The sequence below is a fragment of the Mastigoproctus giganteus genome, chromosome 2 (genome assembly GCF_048544385.1).
Source record: "Mastigoproctus giganteus isolate SK-2022 chromosome 2, ASM4854438v1, whole genome shotgun sequence".
Lineage (NCBI taxonomy): Eukaryota > Metazoa > Arthropoda > Arachnida > Uropygi > Thelyphonidae > Mastigoproctus > Mastigoproctus giganteus.
Window position 1 is genome coordinate 23,920,699 of NC_143576.1, and position 21,750 is coordinate 23,942,448.

Genomic DNA, 21,750 nt, shown 5'->3' on the forward strand with positions numbered 1-21,750 from the left:
AAAAAAAAAAACACCCCCTTCTCATTTCACCCTTTCACTCGCTCCAAATATTTGTCCAGTTATGCCTTGAATCTGTTTAAGCTATCAACTTCTACAATGACAGATGGAAGTTTGTTCCAGCAATCAATCACCCACTGGGAAAAGGCAAACTTCTGCACATCTATCCTACAACTGCCTTTCCTCAATTTGAATTTATGTCCTCTCAGGTGATTATTCTGAGGAAGAGGAAGAATCCCATCAGCATTGAGCATGCTCAAACCATTCAAGGCTTTATACACCTCAATCAAATCACCTCACAGGTGCCTAGTCTCCAGACACTGTAATTTGCAAAACTTAAGCCTTTCTTCGTAAGAGCACCCCTTTGTTCCATTCACTAATCTTGTTGCCTTTCTCTGTACTTGTTCCAACAGCTCTACATCCTTCTTAAAATGAGGCCTCCAGACCTGTATACAGTACTCAAGGTGTGGCTTGACCATTGCCTTATACAAGAGAATAATCACCTCCTTATCCCTGCTAGAAAAATTCTTGTATGTCATTGACAAGACACCATGAGTTACTCTTGCAGACTGTCTGCACTGCTCAGAAAACTTCATATCTGCCTGCACAATTACCCCCAGGTCCTTTTCACTCTCTCTACCACTGTAAGTTCAGTACCACACAGTTGATACGTTACTCTGGGGGTTACTGCTTCCCATAGGCAATACTTTACATTTGTCAATGTTAAACTTCAGTTTCCACCTCTCAGCACATCTGCTCAACTTTTCTAGATCCTGTTCAGCAGCATACTGTCATTAACAACCCTGCCAACCTTCGTATCATCTGCAAACTTGGACATTAAGCCTGATATACCATCATCAATATCATTAATGAATACAGAAAACAACATTGGACCCAACAGTGGGGAACTCCACTAAAAACATTACTCCACAAATAGCAGTGTCCATTGATTACCAGTCTCTGTCTTTTCCCACTCAACCATCCCTTTATCCATAGCAGCAATTTGCCTCCATTGCCATACTGCTCCAATTTATGCAGCAGTCTTCCATGTGCAACAGTATCAAAAGCCTTTCTAAAATCCAAATATATGATATCAAATGTGTGTGTTCACAAGCCAATTTGTGTGTTGTGAAAGGACAAGAATCCCACAATAACTCATATGGCAAACCCTACTTCCTTCACCTGAGAATGGCTAACTACAGCCCCAGATGGCCTTTAAGAATTCTTCTAGCGTCCAAGAGGATTCAATCCCAGATCTCTTCAAAACAAATGATGAAACCACTATGCTGCCAAAGAGGGCAGTACCTTGATAATGATATCAAATCTAAAAATTCTTCTTCCCCATGAGATTCAAGAATGGAGTCCCCTGCATTCTTTAGCAACAGTGTATTCAAGTTTCATCATGATTTATAGAAAGAGGATTCCTTTCTACAGATGATGGGAAAACAACTTTTGTCTGAAATTTGACACAATTAGTACTTTACATAAAAACAATGTAACAAGTTGATATTTTAAGCTGTTACAAAATTTAACCAGTTGATGTTTTGATCAATCACATTTTGGCCGTGTTGGCATTTTATACCTGTTAGCGTTTCAATTGTTGGCATTTTTGAGGTTTGGCAAAATTTGATTACAACCCAAATAATTTCCACCCTGGAACTATTATTCAATCTGTATTTATGATGTTAATTGAATACTCTGTTATTTTATATTTCAGAGTAATTGGATTTAGATCCTGCTCAGGTGGCTAACAATCTAAACGAGTATTTTGCATCTACATTCACGCATGAGGAGTTATTCAGGAATATATGATATTCAGCTCACTGCCAAGTAAACATTGGCAGTGAGCTGGATGATTTTGTAATAACTGAGAGGAAAGTGGAGGAGAGATTGTTAGGGATAAACATAAAAAAGGCACCTGGGGTGGATGGGATCTATCCAGTTATATTAAAGGAGGCAGCAAAGGAAGTAAGCAAACCCCTAGCCATAATTATGAGAGCTTCTTTGGACTCAGGGGAGGTACCCATAGAGTGGAGATGTGCAAATGTAACCCCAATTCACAAAGGAGGATCAAAGGCTGACACAAGTAATTATAGACCTGTTAGTTTAACTTCTGTTCCAGGTAAATTAATGGAGGCACTGGTTAAAGAAGCACTGCAGGATCATCTAGACAAGAATTCAGTTATAGCTCAGACGCAGCACGGTTTTGTTAAGGGCAGGTCTTGCCTGACCAATTTGATTGGATACTATGATGTAGTCACAAAAGAACTGGATGCAGGGAATAACTTTGATATTATATATTTGGATCTTAGGAAGGCTTTTGATACTGTTGCACATGGAAGACTGCTGCACAAATTGGAACAGTGTGGCATTGGAGGCAAATTGCTGCTATGGATAAGGGGATGGTTGAGTGGCAGAAGACAGAGAGTGGTAATCAATGGACACTGCTCAACGTGGACTAATGTTATTAGTGGAGTTCCTCAGGGTTCAGTGTTGGGTCCGTTGTTGTTTTCGGTGTTTATGAATGATATTGATGATGGCATATCAAGTTTAATGTCCAAGTTTGCAGATGATACAAAGGTTGGCAGGGTTGTTAAGGACACTACTGACGCTATGCTGCTGCAGCAGAATCTGGAAAGGCTGAACAGATGGGCTGAGAGGTGGCAAATGAAGTTTAACATTGACAAATGTAAAGTACTACATATGGGAAACTGTAACCCCAGAGCAATGTATCAACTCTGCGGTACTACACTGACAGTGGTGGAGAATGAAAAGGACCTGGGGGTAATTGTGCAGGCAGATATGAAGTTCTCTGAGCAGTGCAGACGAGCTGCAAGAGTAGCTCATGGTGTCTTGTCAATGATATACAGGAATTTTTCTAGTAGGGATAAGGAGGTGATTATTCCCTTGTATAAGGCAATGGTTAGGCCACATCTTGAGTACTGTATACAGGTCTGGAGGCCTCATTTCAAGAAGGATGTAGAGCTGCTGGAACGGGTACAGAGAAGGGCAACAAGATTAGTGAATGGAACAAAGGGTTGCTCTTACGAAGAAAGGCTTAAGTTTTGCAAATTACAGAGTCTGGAGACTAGGCACCGGCGAGGTGATCTGATAGAGGTGTATAAGGCTTTGAATGGTTTGAGCATGCTCAATGCCAATGGGATTCTTCATCTTGCTCAGAATAATCACCTCAGAGGGCATAAATTCAAATTGAGGAAGGACGGATGTTGGATAGATGTGCGGAAATTTGCCTTTGGCCAGCGGGTGGTTGGTTGGTGGAACCGCCTTCCATCACTTGTTGTTGAAGTTGATAGCCTAAACAAATTTAAAGCTCAACTGGACAGGTATTTCGAACAAACGGAGGGGTGAAATGGGAGTGGTTTTTTTTTTTTTTTTTTTTTGGCTGATGCTGAATAAGCTTGCTTTCTTGCATCATATGCCTCTACTAATGCTAATGCTAATGCTAGATGTATTTTATGAGGTATATTCTACATCAGCAGAAATTGATAATGGTATGTTTGCAATGAAGTTGTCAACCTTTCAGACTTAATGATTTATAAAGTTCCAAGCAAGAGGCTCTACACCTGCTTTCCCCTCCACACTGTGGGAAAAGCCTAGGTTGAATCCCATTATGATGAGGAACTTTAAAAGTTCCTCATCATAATGGTTTTTTGGGTTTTTGGTTTTTTTGTTTTTGGGTTTTTTTGAGTCTTTGGGTTTTTTTTATATAGATGGAGCTGGGTTAATCAGTCTTAGCCAAGGGCTGCCATTGGTTTTTCTACAATACAGCCAAGCCAACCACAGAACACATGCAATTTACAGAGACAGTTACCTATGTACTTGTTAGAACAATCATTTAACTCACCAATTTCTAAAAAGTATACATAAACACCACTGCTGTTTTGATAACTTGACATATACAATTGAAGCTCTATAGAACAGAATGCCTAAACAATCACAAAAATTTCACCACACACAGATACTAGCTATTCCCTGCATAGTGCACCTACAGAGGGGATCATAAAAATAAATATATGACAAGAAGCATCTGCACAGTGTACTATTCACTATTTTTGGAATAGGTAAAAAAGTTTATTAAAATTCTGCACTTTGTAACTATGAATAATATTGACTAAAATACTGTTTTTAATTTAAAACATATTGTTCCTAATAACTGTAATCAATATTATTTGAACTATTGAAATTTCCAAAAATTAATTCTTACTATTTGTCTCTCTCCCGAAGAACCACTACTATAAGTGGAAGCCAAAGTAGAAGAACAAGCCTCACTGTACCAAGGTACCAAGCCATTTTCTGTTGCACTGCTAATGGAAAGTGTCCAGATGGAATTTGTATAGCCATCACAATTGCAGTTGTCATGTTCACGTCCTCCATTACCAGAAGCCCATACAAATATGGATCCCAAACCACTCCTACCCTAAAATCAGAAATATGGATATGATAACATTCTTTCAACTATTAATAACACAAACACATACAATCATTATAAAGTTTTTTGTTTGTCTGTGAACATGTTGGTTTCACAAATAGCATATGATGAAAGGAAGCAAACTTAAATAAAATCATCAAAAAAAAAAAAAAAAAAAAACACCCAAAATCCATCCCCATTAATAATTCCTCTAATTCTCTGGTATATTTATTTAAGCTACCTGCTTTGAAAACACCAGAAAAGTTTGCTCCAACAATCAATTATCTTTCGGCTGAAAGTAAATTTACACATATCAATCCTGCAATTATCCTACCTCAACTTCTGAACTTAAATTTATGTGCCCCTTATGTGTGTTGTCTAATCAAAAGTAATGCTATCAACGTTTAGCTTATTCAATCCATTCAAAGCCTTAATCACCTCAATCAGATCACCTACTAGATGCATCTAGTTTCTAACCCTGCAATTTGCAGAACTGAAGTGTTTCTTGGTAAGGGATCACTTTTGTTCCCCTCATTAATCTTGTTGTTCATCTCTGTATCAATTCCAAGAGATCTACGTCCTTCCAAAAATGAGACTTTGCGGCCTGCACTCAACATAGCTTAACCATTTTCTGATACAGTGGAATAATAACTTCTTATCCCTGCTGAAACTATTTATGCATATCATTGCCAAAATCCCATGAGCTATCTTAGCCATCCCTCTGCACTACTCAGAGAACTTTCATGTCTGAGTGCACAATAATCCAGGATCTTTTTTCGTTCTTTACTACTTTGAGTGTAGTGTAATACCACACAGCGAGAATGATATTCTGTGATGATTACTTCTCCCTCACATGTAACTCGCATTTGTCAATGTTAAACTTAAATTGTCACCTCTCAGCCCATAGGCTTAGTTTTTTTAGATATTATTGCAGTAACATACCCTAATTACTGACATTAATCACCATGCCAATCTTGTATCATCTGAAAACTGAGATATTAAGCCTGATATACCCTAATCAATATCATTAATGAATACTGAAAAACAACAATGGGCTCAGCACCGAACCCTGAAGAACTCCAATAATAGCATTAGTCCAAGAAGAGCAGTACCAATGATAATCACTCTGTCTTCTCCCACTTAACCATCCCTATAGCCATAGCAGTAACCTCTAATTTGTACGGCAGTATTTTATGTGGAACAGTATCAAAATCATTTCTGAAATCTAAGTATATGATGTTAAAATTATTTTTTCATTTTAGTTCTTTTGTTATTGAATCATAGTATCCAATTAGATAAGATTGGTCCTTAACAAATCCATGCTGGAATTGCTGTAGTGTCTAGATGGTACTACATTACTTCGTTAACCAGTTACTTCATTATTTTCCCCAGAATAGAAGTCAAGCTTAGAGGTCTGTAATTACTCACTTCACCCTTTGAACCCCCCCCCCCCTCACCTCTGTGAATTGGAGAGATATTTGCACATCTCCAATCAAGAAGGACCTCCCTTGGATCAAAGGACACTCTCATAATTATGATTAGAGGTTTGCTTAGCTTACATCTTTTGCTACTCCTTTTAATATAAATAGAGACATAGCACCAGCCCAAGTGCCTTATTTACTTCTAAAATCAACACTGTTCACTTCCACTTTCTTCTGTTATTGCAAAATAATTCAGATCCCTTTCACAATATAACATACTTCTGGCATCCCAATCACTAAAAATTTCTTTTTATGAATGTTAGATGCAAAATATCTATTGTTTTTGTCAACAACCTGAACAGGATTGTCAACAGTTATTACCATTCATATCTAGTGCACTAATGTTATTTATCTCATTCTTTCTAGTGTTAATTAACATAAGAAAAGACGTCTGCAACTTTTCTTTATATTCTTTGCCAGAGACTTTTCCACTTTGCCTGGGCCTGCCTAAACCCATTTATGACTTGACTGTAGACTAGTTTACATGTAGATTTCTGTATCCTCTGATAAATTCTATGCAGCCCATGTATTTTTCTTCTCTGCCCCTAGTCTTCCCCCATCAGTTCATCTAATATCCATTCAGTCAAAATCTTTGAACAGTATCTGTTATTTGGTATAAAAAGCTTAGTAGCTTCTACAAAATGCTTTGCATTTAGAATTTGAAGCTGGTTAACATCATCAGTTGGTTTCACTGAACAGAATTTAAAAATTGTTTGCGAACTCTGTAGTAACCCTTACGAAAACAAAATCTTACTTCTTTACCATTGACACTTCTGTCAGCTACCTTACAGACAGAAGTGTCTCAGTACGCACAAGGTTCCAGGAATTGACAAGCCCTGTGAATAAAGGCTGCCCGCAGGGTTCAATCCTTGGCCCTTTCTTTTGGAACATTGTTCTGGACGAATTTCTGGCCTTGGATCTGGGCCCGTGGAAAGCCTGGCCTTTGCAGATGACATGATTTTCCTTGTAAAAGGTAACTCACGAGTGGTTGTAGAACAAAGATCAAATGCCACCCTCTTGCAGCTGCAGGAGTGGGCACAAATGCACATGCTCAAAATATCGCATGAAAAAACCAAGCAAATACATCTAAAAGGCAATTTGGACATAAGAAGACGTCCACAAATCAAAATTAACACAACCACTATAAAAATAGTAACAGAACTAAAATATCTTGGAGTGGTCTTTGATTCAAAATTAACCTTTTACCCCCATTTGATCTACTTGATGAAGAAAGTGAGAAATTATGCAGGTATGATTGCCAGGATCAGTCGAGCAGACTGGGGACTCAAAAGAAAGACCCTGGCAATCATATACCGTGCAATGTTCCTACCTGTTATCACCTATGGAGCCGGTGCGTTGTTCATCTGCTCGGCCATAGTAAGAAATAGGAATAAATTAGAATCGATACAAAGGACACTACTACTCACTATTACCAGAGCATGTCGGACAGTAAGCACACCTGCACTACAGTTGCTGGCCGGAACTCTCCCACTTTTCCTGGAAGTAGCCAAAAGAGGCTTATATTATAGATTTAAAAAGGGCATACCCCACAGAATTTCTGGGGATAGCCCTTGACACAGCCAACACCTTCAATGATGAAAAAAAAAGAATAGCCACAAAGCTCCACGAGCTATGGCAAACAAAGTGGGAGCAAGAAACCAGAGGTTTGGTTACCAAATGGTTTCTGCCACAGGTGTCAATGGTTAGCCCAAAGCCACCTAAGTGGTATGCCCCTGGACTTTTTACAACATTTATATTGACAGGTCACGGCTCCCTAAAGGCGAAACTAACCTCCTTAGGCCTGACCGATGACCCAAACTGCACCTGTGGCAAAATTGAAGACTGGGCACACATTCTATATGAACGTATAATATATGACATCCCCAGGACAAAGCTAATAGCACAGATTGGTCCCCTTCCCAGGGGAGAAGAACATCTGTTCATCATAGAAGAGCAAAATTATAAAGCTTTTGCATCTTTCACACAGAAAGTATTCCAAATGCGCAGAGCAATGCAAAGAATGGCAATTCAGCTCCCCAGCAATTAAACAATAATCAATAGTAAAATTGCCCAAGTTTCCCACCACGCCCAGACGATGACTTAAAAACTGTCAGGTTAGCAGTATTCTGCACCCTGACATGACAAGGATTACCCTGTATCCCTGTATCTGCTCCCTGTATCTCCCTCCCCAGGATTACCCTGCCATGTGTAGGAACCTGGGGCCCCATGCCAAATAAGTAACCACGTAGGGGAGGGAGATACAGGGAGCAGATTAGCTGAAAAATATCAGTAGGCTAGTAGCAAAGGGATGCAATGTAGTATGAATGAATGAGAATGAAAGACAATGATTAGGCTGGGAACTGAGTGAACTAGGAATTATGGTAAAAGGGAATAAATGGCAGTTTTGGTGAAAGAAAGAGTGACCTAGCATGAGGGAAAGAGAGAGTAAATGGGAATGAGTGGAAGAGCAAATGTAATTGGCCAAAAGAATACAAAGTTAAAAATAACTTACATCACTTTATATATACTGTACTAACAAACATTTACTAACCACATAAACACTATCACTGCATTCTCCCCTGGCCTACAAAAAAAAAAAATAACAACACTTGTGGCTAGGCCTGCACCACAACTGAAGAATAACAGTAAGTTGAGGTGCCCAGAGAGTGCAATGCAGAAAGTAAGAGTCGAATAAATGAGATGAGAGCTAAAAGAATGAATAAAAGTGTAAGTATATGAGAAAAAGAACACAAACCATAAATGCTAGTTAAGTACACACTAACCTTAGTTTTAATTAGCATTTAAATTTACACTACACATCATTGCATCCCCTCCTGGTGTGTGAGAAAAAGATGAATGAGTGAAAAAAAAAAAAAAAAAAACTTGGAAAAAAAATAATAAAAAAAATAATTATAAAATAAGAAAAGTATTTAAAAGAAAATAAATAAATAATAAAAAAAAAGAATGGAAGTACAGTGAGAATGCAGATTATGAATGAAGTAAATGTGTGTCTCTCCCACCCCCTTGCCTGGTGGGTTCCCCACTGCCAGCTAACATATCCCACCCCCGGAGCGGAATGGGCAGATTAACCCTCATACCGGTTTCGACACTCCTTGGACATGACACCGACGAAGACATTCTGCGGCTTTGCTGCCAACGGCGATCTGAACTGGGTAACTCTAACCTGGTTCCCTTTAAAACCCCATCACCAGGCAGGGGAGGGAGGCGACGGATCTCTGTCTCCTCTCCTCCCTGCCTACCCCCCCCCCCCATACTTCGCCTGGTGGAGCTCGTCTCCACTGACCTCTTTGGGGATGCCTACTCTATCGTTCCTATTCTTCTATCTCTTTTCCCCCCAGTCTTCAGTCTCCCTCCCTCTCTAACTAAATCAACCGAAGTACACCCTTAACAATGCCGCCAAATTCTAATCAACGTCTAAATTCTACCGGTTTCCTGTAAATCTCTAAGACAACTAACACTATTAGCTAGCGTATAGCTTCACATGTCTAAATTTAATAACATCAAAATTTTGCCCGACCTATTTGGCCTTTAACACATCTCTTTAGCGTTCAACCCCAACCAGTGATTTCCTAACAGCAATCCCATTAAGCATTAATGTCCAAAAAAAAATTTTTTTTTTTTTTAAATAGGTCCTAGCCACTGAAATCCCAGGAAACTAGGTGGCAGGACCTGCCAGAGCAATTTGTTGTGATACTGGATACACCCGGCTAGACTCCACGTGGCAGGGTATGGGCAACGTTGGGCTCCACTAGGGGCCTGGCGGCCAATAAGCCGGATAAACAATGGGTACAACATATCACACTGCACAGACACTGCCCACACACTTTCAAGTCTCTGGCTTTCAAGCGTACTGTCCTCGATACAGCGAAACACACGCGGAGATGGGAGAAATCCCAGGTGCCGTCCGACACGAACATACCTTATACCTGCTTTACCATTGACAGTAATTATATCTTTAAGTAGATCCACCATTAACAAACTGTGATCATTGCCACCTTTTGGTTCCTTTATCTGGAGATTTCTAATACACAAAAAGTCAATGCTGATAATCAGAATGAGTACTGCTTTCTCTCAATGTCTCTCTAACTTGATGGTGTAGTCATTTAATAAATCTATAAAAAATCTTGCTTTGCAAGTTGAAGTTAGCTAGAATAAAGTAATCTAAGATAAAAAGGCACTGCACCATAAAATGCTATTACATCGAAAGTTAACAATATCCAAAAACAGCAATATTCACAGACAAATGAGAGTCCTATAGTTATGCCACAATACAATTTCATGCACAAAAGTTTAAGTATATGAAAGCTGAATTACAAGATCTAGCTTCTAGAAGTAAAATATTAGCAGTTATGATAACATTCAATACTATAGGGCTAGCTGCTAATAGTGCAATCACTCAATGACTACTTATCTTAACTGGTGTTTTGCCAGAGAAACATAACTTAAGTGTAACTTAGACTCTTAAAGCGTAACCAATTTTTTGCACAATTAGAAGTCTAACTTCTTATTGTGCAATGAAAGCAAAAAATAATTTAAAAACACAAAAAGAGCAATAAAGTTAAGTAATGATTGTTAAAAAAATATAAGAATTTTTTCATCAACTTACTGTATTAATTACTTATGTATTTATCAGTGTTTGCCTAAATATTTATTTCAATATCAATTGTTCAATATTGTACAGTACTCTATTAAAAAAATATGGATTTTTGAGAAAAAGTTCAAGTCCTGATGGTCTTGGAATGAATTAGGCTTTTAACATATATTTCAAATTATGAAATGGATTCACAGACTAAAAGCTTAACAGTAGCTACAGAGGTAAAAGCGTTTCTTCACTCTGACCAGAATGAGCAGAAGCTTAGAGAGCAAGTTGCTAGGGATTTCAAGAACTGTTGGAAGTCATCATGAAACCAGTAAATGCATGGGCTCTGTTAGGGTAACTAAGAGTAAGAACAGGTGCATATATACTTGCATGTACACAATGCTACAAGTATATTAAATAAATTTGATGCATTTGAAGGGCTGGTCAAGGCAGATATTGCTGGGATATCAGAGACATGGTGTCACACAGATATAAGCAGTGCAGAATTGGAATTTGGGGAGTACAATTTATATAGAAAGGATAGACAGGGTAGGAAGGGAGGAGGGGTTATGCTGTTAGTTAAGAAACACAAAATCTAAGAAAGTGCATCCAGTTGACATTGGTGAAATACTGAGTCAGTATGGTGTGACATAAGCACTGGGAAAGGGAAAATGAGAGTAGGAGTGTGTTATAGGCCTAATGACTCTGATGAGTACAATGAACAATTGTGTGGAAAAATTGATTAGGACAGTAAATCAGGATGTCTTGTAATGGGGATTTTAACTTTCCAGATATTGACTGGAACTTGTGGGTTGGTCACTCGCACGCTAACAAGACTTTTTTCGATTTATTGGAGGATTGTTTTCCACATTAACATGTTTGAGGGGCAACCAGAGGAGTAATACTCTTGATCTGATTATCAGCAATGATTATTCAAGCATTAAGAATTTGCAGATAAAGAAACCACTAGGTGACAGTGATCATAGTGTATTGATGTGGGATTTACTTAAAGATGTAACTACCATTAAAGGTTAAGGGAATGGTTTTGCTTTCGTAAAGGTGACTACAGTGGTCTCAGACAGTTTTTAAATTCTATACTGTGGGATCAAGTGATGTTAAAAAGAGTGAATTCTAAATGGGAAGCATTCAAGGAATTAGTCTTGGAAGCTACTAGGCTTTTCATATCAACTAAGAAATACTATTCGAGATTTAGACCTAAATGGATGTTAGATGAACTAACGAGGCTCGTGGCACAGAAGAAAAATGCATGGGATGCATAAAAAGTATCACACGACACTGAAGCCTATCATAGATATAACCTAGTTAATAATCAAGTCACAAATGAGGTTAGGCAAGAGAAGGGCTGATTATGATAAATCCTTGGCAAAGGATGCAAAGAAAAACAACAAAGACTTCTTTTCTTATGTAATCTCTAGAAGAAAGGGGATGAATCAGATTAGTCCACTTGATATCGATGGTTCAACTGTTGATGATCCTACTCAGATAGCTGACAAACTGAATGGCTATTTTCATCTACATTCACACATGAGGAATTCTGTAAGGAAGGGAAGGATAAAAGTTTACTAAACTCTACCAGAATAATGATTTTGTAATAACGGAGAGCAAAGTAGAGAAGAAATTATTAAAGTTAAACATAAAAAAGCACTTGAGAATAGAATCTATCACTTTATACTGAAGGAGGCAGCAAGGGGTGTAAGCAAACCCTTAGCCATAATTATGAGAGCATCTTTAGATTCAGTGGAGATCCCCATGGACTGCAGATGTGCACATGTATCCCCAATTCATAAAGGGTGACACAAATAATTATAGACTTGTTAGTTTAACTTCTGTTAGGAAAATAATGGAGTCACTGTTTAAAGAAGCTTTGCAGGATCTAGAAAAGACTGCAGTAATAGTTCAGATACAGCATGGGTTTGTTAAAGGGAGGTCTTGTCTGACCAATTTTGGATACTACGATGTGGTCAAAAAGGAACTGGAAGGAAAAAAAATTTTGATATCATATACTTGGATTTCAGGAAAGCTTCTGATACTGTTGCACATGAAAGATTGCTGTGCAAATTGGAGTGGTATGGCATTAAGGGCAAGTTGCTACAAAGGATAAAGGGATGGTTCAGAGGGGGACAACAGAGAGTGGTAATAAAGGGACAGTGCTCTTCGTGGACTAACGTTATTAGTGGAGTTTCCCAGTATTCGATGATGGGCCCATTGTTGTTTTGTGTATTTATCAATGATATCAATGACGGTATATCAGGCTTAATGTCCAAGTTTGCAGATGATGCAATGGTTGATAGGGTTGTTAATGACAGTAGACAGTATGTTAGTGCAACAGCATCTAGAAAAGTTAGGCAGATGGGCTGAGAAGTGGCAAATAAATTTTAACATCAACAAATGCAAAGTACTGCATATGGGTAGCAGTAACAGAAGAGAAACGTAAACGTACCAACTGTGAGAATAAAAAACACCTCAGAGTAATTGCACAGTCAGATATGAAGTTCTCTGAACAGTGCAGACATCCTGCGAGAGCAGGTAATGGAGTCTTATCAACGATATGTAGGAATTTTGCTAGCAGAGACAAGGAGGTGATTATCCCTTTGTGTAAGGCAATGGTGAGGCCACACCTTGAGTACTGCGTACAGGTCTGGAGATCTCATTTTAGGAAGAATGTAGAGTTGCTGGAATGAGTACAAAGAAGGGCAACAAGATTGGTGAGAGGAACAAAGGGGTACGCTTACCAAGATAGGCTTAAGTTCTGCAAATTGTAGCATCTTGAGACTAGGCACCTGCAAGGTGATCTCATTGAGTTGTATAATGTCTTGAATGGTTTGAGCAGGCTCAATGCTAATGGGATTCTTACGCTTGCTCAGATTTTGAACCTGAGGGAACATAGATTCAAATTGAGGAAAGACAGTTGTAGAATAGATGTGCGGAAGTTTGCCTTTAGCCAGCAGGTAGTTGATTGCTGAAAGAGACTTCAATCTGTTGCGGAATTAGATAGCTTAAATAAATTTTAAGGCTCAACTAGACAAACATTTGGCGTGACGAGATGGGCAAAACGAGAAGGGGTTTTTGCTGATGCTGTATAAGCTTGCTTTCTTGCACCATATGACTCAACTAATGCTAATATACCCAATTGATTGGTTCCATCATTGGGGAACCAATCAATTGTTAATCGAGGGATTACTGCTTAAGTGATTTCTGAATTAGACTAACGTAGAGGTATACCATCACTAATCCGGCCACTGGTAATCCGGTTCCACCGCTAATTCGGACATAATTTCCATGAACATAAATTCAAATTTCCCAGGTGGGCGCACCAACTTGCCGCTACTGTTTTGGTTGCGTTGGTTGCAGCATCAGCTGTTGGCACGAACTCGTAAACAATGGCAAGCCATTCCCACTTGTTTTTCTGCATTTATTATTATAACCTGCTCACATTCAGCTTCAGCCATGGTTTCAATGCATAAAGGAAGTGCCTCTTACGGTGTAAAGTGCAAACACCATACATTGTCCATAACGGGTAAAGTCGAACTTCTGAAAAAACTCGATGGAAGTGTGTCTGTGAGAAGTTTAAATCGTCTTAATTGTAAATTCCAGCAATTTCTCTCAGTTCTTCTTATTTTAGTAATTTTATTTTAGCCATTCCTTTTTAGATTTTTTTTTTTTTTTTTACAATTGACTTGTACAAACTTGCGGAAAAACACAACACAATATGATGAATAATACAGCACGCTAATGAACTTGTTTTCACAAAATCTCTAACAATACTGGCAAACTTATTGCAACGCTTGAAAGTTTATTTTATCGCAATTAGTTTTATTGTAGCACTCAATAAAAACTAATATCACAAACGACCTTCATATGTATGCCATAATAATGTCACATGATGTGGCCGAGACGGCTTCTCAAGAAATAAAGTAACCTACTGGGCCACGTTGGTCACATATATGATACAAAAAAAACAAAAAAAAAAAATTTTTTTTTTTTTTTTTTTTTTTTTAAGCAAAAAAAAACGACAACACTGACATTACAATATTTATTTTAGAATTACTAATCAAATAATTTTCTAAATATTTTTGGTCCCTGGGGAATTTTTTTTCTTAAACTTGGCAGTCAACGTGTTAAAGGTAGGATGAGGTGGTTAGCTGTTGGGTAAACTGTATGTGCTAAAATAACCAGCAATGATCCAGCAAACTCACTAATCCGGTACCCCACAGGTCCCAATGCTGCCGAATTAGTGACGGTCAACCTGTACAAGACTTTATACAGGAGCAGTGAGTGCACATAGCGTCAACAAGCTGACCATAAAATATTGAAGTTGCTTGTATGCATACATATAACCATATTTATTCATACTGTATGCATATATATGATATCATAACAAAAGTCATAGAACACCCTCTGATTAAAGGAAATTGTGTTTCCATGAGTTGTATATCATGAATTTTAAAAAGACAGTGCCCCCCCCCAACCTTTCAAAACAAATTAACATTGTTAATTGACATGGTGAATGGCATACTGAATCTGGATGGGGGATCAATGGAAATCAGTCCCGTGGAGAAACAAGATATATAATATTCCAGTTAATTTTTTTATTTTAATTTTTTTTTAATGAAATCCCCAAATATGAGAGGTATTATAACCTACAGTGCTTGGTACCATGCATGGGTTGAAGGTTGAGAAGCTGAAAGAAGATACTTGTTGACATTAGATTTAAACTTCTGAAGATTACAATTTTCAGGAAATACGTATGAAGGAAGGTTGTTCCAGAAAATAGAAGTTAAATGAATAGATGAGGAAGAAGAAAAAGTTGGTTCTGTGAGTCTGAAGATGAACAGCAAAAGGATGTTGGCTGATTGTGGCATGTGTTCGGACCGCTTTTGAAAAGAGAGAGAGAGGGAATTATAGGCATTTCAGAAGAACAGTGCCCATGGGAGTATCTATAGAAAAGAAACAATGTCTATGAGACAGAGAGTGGAGAGACTCTGTTAGAGAGGAGTCATTAATTAATCTAACTGCCCTCTTTTGAATGAAATATAGAAGCCTGAGAGAGGTTTTGGGGGCACCGCCCCACATGTGGGAACAATATTTCATGGTAGGGTGGATTTGTGATTTGTATGAAGTGAACAGCTATTTGGAAGAAAAGTAATGCCAAGAGCAAAAGAGAAAACCCAGTTTTTTTGATGCAGAGGAAGCAATATTTGTAATGTGCTTATTCCAAGAGAGATTACAAGTCAGGATAACACCCAATAGAGATATGATCTTGCCTAGAAATCAGAAATCTTGCCTAGAAATCATTCAAGATAACTATAGGAGCAAAGGCTGTTATTTGTTATTTGGTTTTTAGGAGCATTAGCAACTAAGGCCATATTGCTCGGGGATATGTGATGGTCATTGCCTGACCTTGCTGCATCCCCCGTATTTGGTGATGACGGGCTCGAACCCCAGTCTAATCAAGAAGCGTGTGCTACGCACTGCTGCTCCTTCCCACCTGGCTACGGAGGCGCCGGAGAAAAGGCAATTATTTTAGTGAGATATAAGACAGAACTGAGTTTTAGAAGGATTGAAATCAACAAAGTTATCTTTGCCCCACTGAAAAATTACCTGGAAATCAGCATTTAAGGAATTAGTAGTGGATATTTGAGAAGTTCAAGCTCTTTGTGCAGGGCAAGGTTTGTTATACTGGAAGGTGGAATGCAATGTGCTATCATCAGCAAAACTATAGATAGAATTTTCGGTCAATGGAAGAAAGTCATTAATATACAAGAGGAAAAGAACTGAACCTTGGGGAACACCAGAATTAATAGAAAAGTTAGAAGACAGAGAGCCATCTACCATCACCTTCAGTGAGCAGTCAGAGAGAAAACTGGATACCCAATTACAAAAAAACAGCTGGCAAACCATAAAATGGAAGCTTATGCCAAACAAAATGAAAAGCCTTTGAAATGTCAAGAGCAACTGCTTGAGTTTCTACAAACTTTTCCACTGAATTGTCCATAGATGGGTAACATTAAGAAAGAATACAGCCATTGAAACGACACAGATGGAATTGAAACTGGGGATCAATAATCAGATGGAAGGTTTCTAGATAGTTTAAGAGTTAACTTATTTCTCTATTACTTTAGAAAGGATAGAAGTGCTATGTGAAAATAATTGTATGGGAAGGATTTGTCATCCTTTTTAAGAACTGGATGGATATGAGAAAAGTGTTTCCCAAGAAGGGAAAACACCTTGAATAAGAAAGTGAAAGGCTACACAGAACAGAAGCAAGCTCAGGAGCATGGGATTTGAGAACAAGAGAAGAACCATCAGAACCTAGAGTTTTCTTAACATCAAGGTTGTTCAAAATCTTTCAGACATCCTTTTGACGGAACACCACACGAGGCATTGAATGGAGTGTACTGGGAGGTGGTTTACCAAGATCAATACACGAGTTAGAAGAAAAGTAGGATGGTAGCAGGCATGTCAGCTATAACTTCTGCTGAAGTGGCAATAGAACCATCTGGTCTTTACAGAGGTGGGAATAGAGATGGGCAAAAGTTGTTGCCAATAGCTTTGGCAAAAGACCAGACTGCTCAACTACCATTTGGACAAGAGGCAAGTTTTCTACTCTTAGTCTGTTCAAAATCTAGCTTGGACTGATTAATAACTGCTTTACAATTGTTGTGATCTTGAGGGTAGGCAGAAAATGAAGCTGGAAGTTTGGATACAAGGCAATTATGATATGCAACATTATTATTTTGAACAGCCTTAGTACATTTATTATTATTAAATCAAGGTTTAGATAAAGGACAAGGCTTTAAAGGTGGAGTGCGTAAAAAAAGATTTCATCCTTACAAGAATAATTTCACTAACATGACCTGAGCAAATGCTGACATTGGAAGATTTGAAACAGTGATTCAACCAAGAAAAAGAAATCTCACAGATCATCTCATTTTGAATTCTTGTTATGCCAAACAAAAAAGGTTGAGAATGGCCACAGGAGAAAGGCTCCATTGGAGAAGAGACAATCACCAAGCTGTGATCTGAGTTGCCTAGAGGATCACTCACCTTGACCATGTACTTAGAAGGGTTGTCTGTGAGAAAAATATCAAGCGTGTTGGCTGTGTGGTTAGGATTGTCCGGTATTCCGGTAGGTAAATGAACAATCTGTGTGAAGTCATTGGTAATTTCAAAAGCCCCAGCCTCTCAACCAGCTGGGTCAGTATGATTAGAAAATGGAAGCCAGCTGGAGTTGTGAACATTAAAATCACCAAGGAAAATTACCTCATTATTAAGCTTGACTGCATAAAGTCAAGTTTCAAAGAGAGGAAGTGAAAGGGTTCCAAGCAATTAGTGGAGTTGGGAAAATGATAGAGGCAACAAATGAATTTGATAGAATGTAGTAGAGATTTAAGCCAGAGAAGATTGAAAAGAGAATATTCCAAATTATTGTCTCTGACAAGGAATATCAGAATGGACATATGCACAAGTACCACCTGTGAAGTGAAATAAATCATACAGCAAATAATTCGGATAACTGAGATGAGGAGTGGTTGAATCAACCGATAACTGGGATTCTGTCAGAAAAGTAGATGGGGGTTTGGCAGACTGCAAGTGGAAATGGACATCATTGAGATTAGAACTGAGACCATGTATATCTGTGAAATACCATGTATATCAATGAATGGTGAAGTGTTTGGGAGTTTTAGATCTTTTCACAGATAAGTTTGTTCTATTATTTTGATTCATGACGTATTCAGAAGTAAGAAAAGGCAGATTTGACATGCTGTATGAAGTAATGAAATTTTTGGATATGGCATACACATGGTAAGAATATACCCAGCTCCTTGACATAACATGGCCTCAAAAATGCCCCCTACATGCACACTACTTGGACTCCCTTGCCAACACCATCAGCAGGTGTTGAACATCAGCTAACATCATCCAACATGGCATTGGAAGCATCCATTTAGTTTGCATACTTTTTCCCTCTGCTTCCTGTAAAACCGGTCATTCAAATGCATTTCCAATGACATGCTTTAAGCACCCATCTAGTAAGATCTAGAAAAATTAGCAGATGGGCTGAGAAGTGGAAATTCAAGTTTAATATTAGCAAATATAAGGTACTGAGCAGGGTGACAGTAATCTCAGAATAACACACCAAATGGGTGGTACCACACTTGAGTTATCAGGAAAGAAAACAAAAGAACTGGGGAACTGAATAATTATGCAGTCAGACATGAAGTTCTCTGAGCAGTGCAAAAAGGCTGCTAGAACAGCTCATGGGGACTTCTGGCAATGACACACAGGAATTTTTCCAAAAGAAATATGGAGGTAATTATACCTCTACAAAAGGCAATGGTAAGGCCACATCTAGAGTACAGCAAACAGGTCTGAGAACCTCATTTTAGGATGGATGTGAATCTCTTGAAATGGGTGCAGAGAAGGGTTACGAGATTAGCGAGGTGCATAAAAGGATACTCATATCAAGAAAGACTTCAGTTCTGCAAATTTCAGCATGTGGAAACTACTCACCTACATAGTAATGTGAATGAATTATTTAAGGCTTTGAATGGACTGGACAAGCTAAATGTTTAGAGCAACCTTATTAACAACACCAATTGGATAGTACCACACTTGAGGCATCAAAAAAAAAAAAACAAACAAAGAACCTGGGGAATGGAGTAATTATGCTAGTATGTAATTATGGAGTAATTAAACTAGGTAGTAGATGACTCTCATCAAAAGGTGCAATACCACCACTTTGCTTATTGGAGGCTTCAAGTGGTGGAACCCATGTTTAGTCTCCAGAGCAAAGTTCTGGTCAACCCTTCCCCATCTCTTCCATCATGCAGTATGACTGATGACTTTTGAAGTTATGATGAATATCATGGCGAGATCCAATTTTCCTTACATTTCGAGGGTACAGCTCTAAAATGGTGTTCACAGTCCGGCCGCTAGTTAGTACACCAGACCAAACCTACTGGTAACTCTTTAGGAGGCTTCCGGATCAGCTAGTGTATAATCTTGCAACCTCTACTCTGCCAGATAATGACTAGAGGGAGTCCGAGTAGTGTGTATGTGGGGAGGCATTGTCAAGGCCACGTTATTTCAAGGATCTGGGTATATTCTTACCATGATATGCAATATCCAAAAATTTCATTACTTCATACAGCATGTCTCCCCCCCCCCACTTTTTCTTACTATTGAATACACCATGAATTGTCAAGCCAATAGAGTAAGCTTATCTGCGAAAAGATCTAAACCTCCCAAACACTTCTTAGTTCATTTCACAAATATACGTAGTCCCAATTCTAATCTCAACGATGTCCAGTTCCACTTGCAGTCTGCCAAACTCCATGTACTTTTTCTGACAGAATCTCGGTTATTGGTTGACGGAACTACTGCTCATCTCAGTTGCCAAAATTATTTGCTGCATGATTCTAATTCCTTTCCCCTCAAAGGTGGTACTTGTGCATATGTCCGTTCTAATATTCCCTGTCAGAAACTTGGTAATTTGGAATCTCCTCTTTTCGATCTTCTCTGGTTTAAAATCTCTCTACCTCATTGTGTCAAATTCATCTGTTGTCTCTACGTTCTCCCAACTCCACTAATCACTTGGAGCTCTTTGACTTCCTCTCTTTGCAACTTGACTTTCACCAGTCCAACTCTCTTAACAGTGAGGTAATTTCCCTGGTGATTTTAATGTTCACAACTCCAGCTGGCTTCCGTTTTCTAGTCACACCGACCCAGCTAGTCGAGATACTGAGGCTTTTGCAATTACTAATGACTTTGCACAGATTATTCATTTACCTACAAGAATACCAGACAAGCCTAACCATACAGCCAACATGCTTCATCTTTTTCTCACAAACAACCCTTCTAAGTACACGGTCGAAGTGAGTGTTCCTTTAGGCACTTCAGATCACAACTTGGTGATTGTCTCTTCTCCACTGGAGCCTTTATCTCATGGCTATTCCCAACCTCGTGTTGTTTGGCATTACAAGAACGCAAAATGGGATGACCTGCGAGATTTCTTTTCTTCGTTTCCTTGGTTGGATTACTGTTTCAAAACTTCTGATATCAACATTTGCTCAGATCGTGTCAGTGAAATTATTCTTACAGGAATGTAATCCTTTATCCCACACTCCACTATAAAATCTCATCCTTTATCTAAACCTTGGTTTTCCAATAAATGTGCTAAGGCTGTTCAAGAGTGAATGTTGCATATTGTAATTGGCTTGTTTCTAATTCTTCAGTTTCATTTTCTGCATATCCCAAAGCTCACAACAATTTTAAGCAGTTATTAATCAATCCAAACTAAATTTTGAACAGGCTAAGAGTAGAAAACTTGCTTCTTGCCCTAATGGTAGCCAAGCATTCTGGTCTTTTGCCAAAGCTATTGGGTGCAACTTTTGCCAATCTCTGCTCCCACCTCTGTCAAAACCAGATGGTTCTGTTGTCACTTCAGCCAAGGATAAAGCTCACCTGCTAGCATCCCATTTTTCACCCAACTCATGCATTAATGATCTTGGTAAAGCACCTCCCACCATTCCCAGCAAGCTTCATTCAATGTCTCCTGTGGTCTTCCGTTAAAAAGAGATCAGAAGGATTTTGACAAATCTTGATGCAAAGAAAGCTCCAGGTCCTGATAGTATTTCTCCACTTGTTCTCAAACTCTGTGCTCCTGAACTTACCCCTGTTCTTTGCCACCTTTTTCTTTTTTTCACTTTCTTATTACAAAGTGTTTTTCCTTCTGCTTGGAAATTTGCTCATATCCAGCCAGTTCCTAAAAAGGGTGACAAATCCCTCCCATCCAATTATCGTCCCATTGCAATTACTTCTACTCTTTCTAAAGTAATGGAGAAATCAATTAACTGCCAACTTTTAGACTATCTAGAAACTTTGATCAACCATCGCCAGTATGGATTCCATCAGTGTCAATCCACTGGTGATATTCTGACTTATGTTACCCATTTATTATAAATTCAATGAAAAAGTTCGGAAAGACACAAGCAGTTTCTCTTGACATCTCAAAGGCTTTTGATCGTGTTTGGAATAAAAGCCTTCTAAACAAGGCTTCCATCTTATGCTTTGTCAACTGTTTTTGTAATTGGTTATCCAGTTTTCTCTCTGACCGCTCACTGAGAGTGATGGTAGATGGCTCTCTGTCTTCTAACTTCTCCACTAATGCCAGTGTCCCACAAGGTTCAGTTCTTTCCCCCACTCTTTTCCTCTTGTAA

The 21,750-nt window shown here is 38.6% G+C and overlaps 1 protein-coding gene across 1 annotated transcript in view; it reads right to left on the bottom strand.

Moving 5' to 3' along the window:
• LOC150089224 (furin-like protease 1, isoforms 1/1-X/2) overlaps positions 1-21,750 on the bottom strand; it is a 553,478-nt gene that overhangs the window by 143,301 nt on the left and 388,427 nt on the right. Inside the window, exon 8 of the mRNA XM_090388436.1 lies at positions 4,223-4,435. Coding sequence (XP_090244562.1) covers positions 4,223-4,435 — 213 coding nt within the window. The remainder of the gene's footprint in view (positions 1-4,222; positions 4,436-21,750) is intronic.